Source organism: Podarcis pityusensis, assembly GCF_964106645.2.
Source record: "Podarcis pityusensis genome assembly, chromosome: 10".
NCBI classification, from domain to species: domain Eukaryota; kingdom Metazoa; phylum Chordata; class Lepidosauria; order Squamata; family Lacertidae; genus Podarcis; species Podarcis pityusensis.
The window spans coordinates 18,265,985-18,274,925 of record NC_138035.1 but is presented as its reverse complement, the minus strand read 5'-3'; the positions used below and the strand labels follow the sequence as shown (position 1 = coordinate 18,274,925).

The 8,941-nt window shown below is 39.9% G+C and overlaps 1 protein-coding gene across 3 annotated transcripts in view; it reads left to right on the top strand.

Moving 5' to 3' along the window:
• CECR2 (CECR2 histone acetyl-lysine reader) overlaps positions 1 to 8,502 on the top strand; it is a 121,116-nt gene extending 112,614 nt beyond the window's left edge. The window contains exons 18-20 of one of the 3 annotated variants that reach the window (XR_013977024.1): positions 289 to 394; positions 2,081 to 2,197; positions 7,730 to 8,502. Coding sequence is in view for 1 of the 3 variants with exons in the window: in XM_080971567.1 (XP_080827693.1) it covers positions 289 to 394; positions 2,081 to 2,086 (112 nt within the window). In the remaining 2 variants the exon portion in view is untranslated. Of the gene's footprint in view, positions 1 to 288; positions 395 to 2,080 lie in introns of all 3 variants that reach the window. The other 2 variants (XR_013977025.1, XM_080971567.1) reach the window with 2 other exon arrangements.
• The last annotated feature ends 439 nt before the right edge of the window (positions 8,503 to 8,941 follow it).

The following is an 8,941-nucleotide window of genomic DNA, read 5'->3' as shown; positions in this document are numbered from 1 at the left end:
ACTTTAATTTTGGGGGAAAATGAATGAATTCCTATGCCCCACAAATAACCCAGAGATGCATTTTAAATAAAAACACACATTTTACTCATGTAAAGACACGCTGATTCCTGGACTGTCCATGGGCCGGATTTAGAAGGCAATTGGGCCGGATCCGGCCCCCGGGCCTTAGTTTGCCTACCCATGGTGAATCTCCACCAAATGAATTTCCCATTGTAGGAACATACGTCTTTGCATAAACTACGTTTATGCCATTGCTAAGGTTGCCATTTCCATTGTGTATGATTCCAGAATGCACATGCACCAGCCACAAGCCCCGTTCCTAAAGGTGCCTACCACAACACCAGCCCGGGAAGACCCTCCAGCACAAAAAACACCAGCATTGCCTCTGGATCAAGTAAGTACAAATAAAGGACAGATTATAGAGAATGATGTTTGTGTTGCACCATGATGCATGAAATATGTGAGTATTAGTAGCTTTTGTGGGAAGGGAGAAAGCAGAACCAATGGTAGGCCATACTTTTTATTATAATTTGGTGAGTGATATTTATTCTTGGGATTGCTTTAATATTGTGCACGCTTTTGCTTAGGCTTAGATTTTTTTGATGGTAAGAAAGAAATCATACTAAGCCAACTGCTAACAACAGCAGCAGCAGCAACAACAACAAACAAATAACAAACAATGCTGCATTCATATTGCATTTTGGATTGGACCAAAGCCCTTCTCAGTGATACATACAACAACCTTATTATGTCAGGCATGCATTACAATCTTCTTATTGCAGTTGGTAGAAAACTGCAACTGGAAGAGCATAACCTTCCTAAGGCCATCTATGTAGTAAGTTCATGACTGCAGCAAAATTTGAACTGGGGATTTCCAGCACTCCTTTTGGGCCAATACACCAAGTTATTGCTCTTAATTCATTAGACATGGCTGTTTATTAAGTCCTTCTAAAAATGAAAAATGATTTCTGTCCTAGGTTGATGAAATAACTGCGGTGTATTTCTCAGTCTTTGCTTTCAAAGGGTGTAAAATCAGTTTCTTGTTAGGCTGCTCTGATATTGTGCCACCTGGTGGCCAGAATAATGATACATTACATGTGCATGTGTGTTTGTTTTTAAAAATAGCTGTGGGGAGGAGGAGATGGTCAGAGTAGCAGTCACAGTTCCCCTTTGGAGGAAAAGCAGCTTTTAGTGGGGGATGGTATTTGGCACGATTGGGATTGAGTGAGTGAAGGGGCAGGGAGAGCTAAGCCACTCTTCCCACACACCATCTGCCTGCCCTCCCCCCCCCCAATGTTGCCTACCTTGAATGGATCACCTACACTTGAGACCATTGTTGAAAGACTTGTACTGGATTCTCCTCTGCTACCAGGCCAAGGTAAAGGTTCTTGTATTAGTGCACAAAACATGAATGTTTTTGGTCTAAGATACCTTAAGAAACACCTTTCTCTGTACATCCCAATCACTAGTGGTCCCCCATGGACCAGAAGCATGACTCACACCAAGAAGTTGCACCTTCGATATTGTTGGCCAAACTCTATGGAACTCTTTCCCAATTAGAAGTCTGACAGGCACCTCCCTGCTGAGTTTCAGGTGTTGTTAAAACCATCTTACTTCAGGAGGACTTTGCCTCATGAATGATTCTCTGGTATTTTAATTTTTTTCTCATGTTCTTGTTTAAATAATTGATATTTTAAATTTCTGAGGTTTTAATTTTGTGATGTTTATGTTTTAAATTTTAAATTTTGCATTTTTTATTGTTATATACCTATTTGAGACCTAGATGGTGAAAAGCATGATATAAAATTTTAAAATAATAAATAAACTGCACAGTCCTGGAGAAGATCATCCCCCTCACTCCCCAAGAAAATCTGCTGTCCCTCCTCCAAGAAGTAAAGTTGTTTGTTGTTATCCCAATTTTCCCCCTCCCATTGCAGCTACTATTTAAAACCAAAATTGTGGTTTTTACACATTTAATATAGTGTTGAAGCTGGATATTTATTAGCTTGATCTTTATTATTTATTTAGAAAACTACTTCTGAAACAAATAATCATCACTTTTTTGTTTGTCCCTTTTCAGAGTTAGTCTAAGGCTGGAAGGATTTGATGGAGACGAGAGCCACATATGAGTGGATGAGGACAAAGGGAAATATACTTTCTACACTCATCTTCTTTCCCAGAAGTATCTCTTTCCAAGGTCTGGTGGAATAGAGCACCTCATAGGACTGTCACAATGACACAGAGGGAGCAACTTGATCTAATGACATATTTCTCACCAGAGACTTAGGTTTCTTTAAGAGTTTAAAGGGGCTCTGTTTGAGGAGCTTGAAACTTTCATGAACTGCTAAAACTCAGGTATATTTTTCAGGGTGAAAGACAGGAGGCTATGGAAAGTACTTGTATTAATATGTGTGTTTGGAATGGAATCCAGTTTACAGATTTTTTTTAACCTGTTGCCTTTTAAAAGAAAAATATTTCTGTTGGTGAATGTATTGTACATTATTAGGGTGGGAGTGGTAGGCCTCAAATGTTGTGGGCATAGCACTGGGATGATCATAATATGTTTACAATCATGTCACATTGAAATCCTTCAGGAGTGGGTTAGATGCAGGAAATAATGGTTTTTTTCTGATTTTTTTTTATCAACACCACCTATTGGTTACCTGGGGCTAAGGCATTGCCTGGCAACTGGCCACAGGTGTTGCTCAGGAGAAATCACTGTTCCCCAATCTTGCCCTTGAATTGTATGCACTGCTAGTTCCTGCCACTATTGGAACTAGGAAACCAGCAAACTAGAATTTCCAGAAATTTGGAAATCTTGTTTAGAATTGTAGCAGCCTTTTTGCAGACATTTCTGACTGGGAATAATAGTTACCCTGTCATACACCCAAGCTGAGATTATGGGGATAAGAAAAGAGAATGTTGTTACATGTAATGCCAATGTTTTCAAAGATCTCTTTAAAGATGCTAGAACCGGAGACAAAAGCCTGTGAGAATATTACAGAAGGGTTTCTTATGCAGCATCTGTGATGCTTTCAGTGGCACCTAGAATACAATATAATATGGCGCTCTGATTTGTCTTAAGTATGTGGCTCTCGCCAGGCCTGGACACACATTCAGTCAGAGTGTGGAAATTTTCACTAGGCACTACTATATTCTGTTGATGGATGCCATAGGTCTGCCCATTTGTTTACTTGGATTGTGCCTGGAGTGAGCTTCAATGTATATCCTAAGTGCTCACTCCCTCGTTTCACTGTGTGTAGAAGTTAGTGACTGAACGGGGAAAATTCCATGTTTATTTGAGCTCCTCTGTGCCCATGGAAAGCAGAGAAAGGAGCATGTGAGCCAGAAATCTATTCTCAGTCTCATGTCTAGTACAAGTAGCAAGTAAAAAAGGACCACGGCCACATCTCCAGTGGCAGTTCCAGCTAACCTAATACAATTAGAGTACGCAGCTCATGGACAGTCATTTTCAAAGGAAAGAAACAGGCGCTGGCACCTAGGCCCTGAAATAATTTTTTAAACTTAAGTTTTTTGTTTCAAACAACATTTCCCCTACTGATTTTCCCCCTCCCATGAATGAATTTATATTAGTTGTGGTTTTTTAAATAGAACTCTAGCCCAGAGTCATAGCCTCATTGCAGAGCAGTTACGTTATGGTGCAAGCTTGAAAGGGGCTCTACCTATGTCTATCACTAAATATTACTTGAGTTTCTGCCTCTTCCCTTTAATCTCTTCTAGTCTGTTGCCTGATAACTTCATAAACTAGAGAAGAAAAATTTCCATTCCTTGTATAGCAGATGTGGCTGGCTACTGGCTTTGCAGAAGTTGTTCCACTACCTCCCATCAGTCCCAGTCAACATGGCCAACATTCAAGGATGGTGGAAGCTGTAGTCCCAACAACATCTGGTGGGCCACAAGTTAGCATAGTATTCTCTCCCCCCCCCCAAAAAAAATCAGGAATACATTCCAAATCTATAGTCATTTTAGTCTGTGAAACAAACAAACAAAAGAATAATGTTGTGGCACCTTATAGATTCACTGGTTTGTCGTGAGATATACTTTAGAGAGCAATGAGCACACTTTCATTAGAACTGTGAAGCAGGTTATTGCATGTGAAAGCTTGTGTGTTAGGTTGGGCTTAAATGATCTACATGAGCTTATTAGCACATTGGAGTTATGAGATAGCTTCTAGTATCTACAGTAATGTCCGGTGAGGGTAGGACTCTGTTGCTCTCCTGGTTTCCCAACAGAGCAGGTCTCTGGCACTTGCTGAGAGGGGAGGTGTGAGGTGTGGGGAACTTAGTGTGATTTATGGTGGCAGGAGCAGCAGATTAGCTCTGCTGCTGGGAAGCCAGAAGAGTAGCAGAGCCCCACAAACTGCTACTCAGTATCTGTAAACATATGGATGTTAGTGGCTCCTAGGAAGGCATTGTAATAGGATAGTGGTGTTATTTCTTTTAAAAGTTGATGGGAAGCTTTTGCTATTTCCCAGTTCCTGTTCTGTCATAATTTTGGCATAAGTGGTTGAATAATAAGTGTGTGAGCCTTTTGGATGGCTAAGATAGATGAGTGGCACAGCTGCAGATGGACTGATAATGGGCTTCAAAGCTTGTGCTTCTTGTAATGAAAGAACTATCTCAAGCAATAACCTCCCCACTTTTACCCATCTGTATCTGTTTAAGATACAGATGGGGTGCCACACATTCTGGCCCTGCAGGACCCCTGCCTTCCATGTGGAAGAAACCCTTTTTTAAGAGGCACATGATGACCCCTGCATACTTCTCTCTGAAGCAGGAAGGGAAGAATAAATCCTTTCCTAAAGCAGACACACTAAAAATAAAGAGGAAGTGTTAATGGTAAATGTTAATCATGTAAACAATATATGAGTTTTTTGGGGAGGGTGAGTTTCCCTCATTGAAATAATTACCTAGGCATTAAAAAACCACCATTGACTGGTATTAATTACCAATATTGGTAATTAAATCCTCCTAGTTGGATGAATTGTTTTACTCCTTATAGTGTCTCGTTATCAATAATGGTCTATGATCCTCAAACAGAGGTATTACTGAGACTGGTGAATGCTACGGTGCTTGGATATATGAAATACTTCTAATTCAAACAAAACATAAAATATCAGCAGTACATCAATAGTGTGCCTATTGTAAAAAGTAGTTGTGTATTTCAGTTGATGTCTCAGTTCTAGATCTGAAGTTGGTTTGCATTTTCCTGTGTTTGGAGAGTGAAGGCAATGTGTTGGTGGAACTGAAAATAAGGATCTGACAGACATGACAGTTCAGTAGGCTCCCTGGCGGTGCACAGTGCTTTCTTCATTTGGTAGCATTCCAATATAGCCTTTATCAATAAGTTAGCACTATTTGATCACAGAGTTCTCTGGCCATTCCTTTGTGTCATCATATGTCCCAACTAGAAGCAGGAGATGATGTACAGGGCCCATAAACCAGAAAACATAGTTTGTATCTTTGTATGAGGAGAATATGCAAGATTTGAATTTTTCTTTCAGCAATGCTGGTTTTTTCTCACTGAAAGGAAGTGTTTATTTCCCATATATTTAAGTGTAACATTATCCTATATGTATGTTGACTGAAAAACAAAGATGCCTCTGATTATATAAGGCCTTTTCTCCATGAGAATAGATTCCACTTTTGTGTGAGATGCAGCTGCTCTTCCATTCCCTCCCAGCAGCCAAACACATGCTATCCTGAAGCAATATTTCCTAATCTATTCTATAATAAACTACAAGGTCCCCTCTCCTCCCCCACACCCCAGTAATTCAAGCATTGTGTGGAGCATCTCCTTTAGTGCCCACATTTACCACTGAATTAAATATTTTTTAAAGAACATGTTTTTCTTCACTGCTATATGTTAGGGAAACATACCTAAGAAAATAAGGACTGATTCTGGCATACCTTTTCCAATACTGGTGCCTATGTTTACAGTGAGGAGTGCCAGATGTGAGATTTCATAATGTTGAAATAGTCAAGTGTTCTGAAAACAAGTAGGAATAGATACATAGAAGCAGACAGCAGCAGACCTAAATTAATCCTGTTATGAATGTGGAAATGAAACAGGTGAGATTTTGAAAGAGACTCCAAAGGTTGATTGTGGGAGATGGTGGTGAACAGGGCTCCAAAATGCACTTACCAGTGGTGAGCATATTTTTAAGTTGTTGAGTGCAAAATGGGAGGAGAGTGGAGAGGCTTGCCCTTGCATTCCCACTCAGTTTTGGGGGCTGGAGACTTCTAGCTACAAGTCCTTCCATTTTCTCTAGGGGTTACCTTTGCAGCCATGTGAGTTTCAGAGGCACTCTGAAGTGGCAATATTTTTCACAAAGTTAGAATACCGCCACAACATGGCACATCTGAAATATGATCTTGCCCCTCTCCAGATTGGAGAGTCAGAGTGAGTGGCAGACAGCTCCAGAATTTGACTAACTACAAAGACCAGACAAAATTTTGGATGCTGTTGATGAATGTTTGGGTTGGAGGAATCAAAAATATAACTTGGCTGACAACAGAGTAACAAAAGAGGTTCTTGCTGATTAGCACGTATCAGAAATTTGCTTTACTATAATGTGAATGTTCCTTTGATAAGAGCAACAAGACAGTAGGAATATTGACTGTTATCGATGGGGAGCTAAATGTAGTTGGCAGGCCCTACTGTTTTTAATTCCTATGTCTTCTGGCAAGAATCTACAGGATTTCTGTGAAATTTTTCAAACTGTGTAACTATTTCTACTAAGTACTTGTTTAGCATTGGCAGTATACCAGGTGCTTATTGCAATATTAACAGCTACCAAATTGCTGCATACTTTCTGTAGTCAGAGCATTGAAGGATCCAATGAATCCTGGTGGGGAATTCCTCTTAGCTCTAGGTGATCAGTGCTACCACTAATGTCAGTGATTCTTTGGGTTTAGCCACATTCTCTACTGACCACAAGGTGTCACTGTTATACAATGAATTTAATTCCCTCTGCAACTGACTTCACTGACGTTAAACAGGAGCTTCCAAGTGTCATGGTGCTGAATTCTCCTTTGGATATAAATGCAAGTTATAGTTCATATTTTATGCACCCTGGCATCTACTAATGCTTTGTTCTTCCATAATAGTTCAGTGCACACTACAGCTTGACTATTTAGCAATAAAAGTAGAGCAGTTATTGTGCTTTCTCCAGGTTCCCTCGTTACAAAAGTTAAGTATATCATAGGAGTCCACTGCAGGGAAATAAAAAAATCCAGAGATCACTGGTGCTTAAAAATTGGGACTAGTGACTGGAACTTGAATTACTGTTGAGGTTAGGAAGTTAGTTTTTTAGTCTGGTTCCTGATTTTACACATACAAAAATCGTATCTTGCTCAATGTTTGAGTACTTTTTTTCTACTGCTCAGCTTTTTCCTGCACTACTGCATTTTGTCTAAGTAGAATGATATATTTTCCCCATGGTTAGGAAGGACAGCAAGAAAGAAGTTTTCTGACTAGAGACACAAAAGAACAGGCTTGGTTGCTAGAGAATATATTTCTTAGTGATCTGAGAATTTCTAACAATACTTTTGGTTTTTAATTTGAAGTGGTTGAGCTTTGACAATTTTTTGCCAATCTCCATCATTCCTGAAATGTTTTCTGGGTCATTTGGTGGGTGGGATGGGAGGGACTGTATTATTGTAATTAAGATTGTAAAGAATGTAATTTGCCTATTTGGGGGCAAAAGGAGAAGAGAGAACGTTCCTCTGGATGAAGTCTGATGTTTGACTTGCAAGCTGGATCCTGGTCTCTGTCAAACAGCTGGAATATCTTCTGGTCAACAGGACTACGAGCTGTGGCTGCAAGTGTCTTCTCACCATCAAGCTGTGAAAATATATTATTGACAAACTCTGGGAGGAATCTGACATGGTTTGGACTGCACATGGCAGTGTCTGGCTGGATAAATGAATTTCTCAACTAGTTTTGAAAGGGAGCCGGCATGAGTCTTCCACGCCATAGCAGACTGAACTTGTTAGTGTGGCAGGAAGCTACTGTCAAGAGAGCCCGTTAATTGGAGAGGTAACACCTGATATAAGACTGACTGACTGACTGTGAATTCTTCCTCGTGTGCTCTTCTATTTTCCCCAACTGGGACTCAGGTACCTCACTTGGCTGCCTTTTCCACTGCTCCTGAAAAAACCCTGATCACTTTCCTTGCCCATGGAGCACAGCATCAGGGATCCTTTCCTCTACTCTTTTGCTGCTGCAAAGAGCTGGGTTTGAACTCTCCTGGTCAATACTGGAAAGGGGAATGCTATTTATTTTTATATTGTGTATATTTCGTCTTGGTCTACTGATTCCCTGAGAGCGACAGTTACCTCAATAGTTAGTTTAATTTTCTGTGTTTGGGTAATTTTTTTAAGGATCCTTTTTTTAAAAAATGAGCTTGATCCTTGGAGATCTGTAGATTTTATTTCCATAAGAATTTGTTATTTTGTATAAAGTATGTTCTTAAAATAGTAGCTGGTCTTGGTCTGTGTGTATTTCTTCACCTCTAATTGCTCATGGAAGCTGCTTCATACTGAGTTAGACCATTCATCCACATATCCCAGTGCTGCTGATATGACTGGCAACAGCTGTCCAAGGTCTCAGACGGGGATTTTTACTTCACCTGCTCCCTAATATTCTTTTACATACAAAGCTGTAATCTCTACCACTGAGCTATAGGTCTTTCATCCTGAAGGATTCATATTTGATCAGTGGTGGTAGTTCAGTGATAAAGTCCTGTTGAAACACTCATAGATAGATTACCACTCTCTGTTCTGTGATATTTAGAAGGTCTAGTGATAATAATTATGGAGTGGAGTAGAACTACACTTCTGGTCTCCTGTGTAGGATCCTTAATTCAACACAAGAATTTAAGTTACCCAATGTAGAGAACAATCGTAGTTGCTAAAAA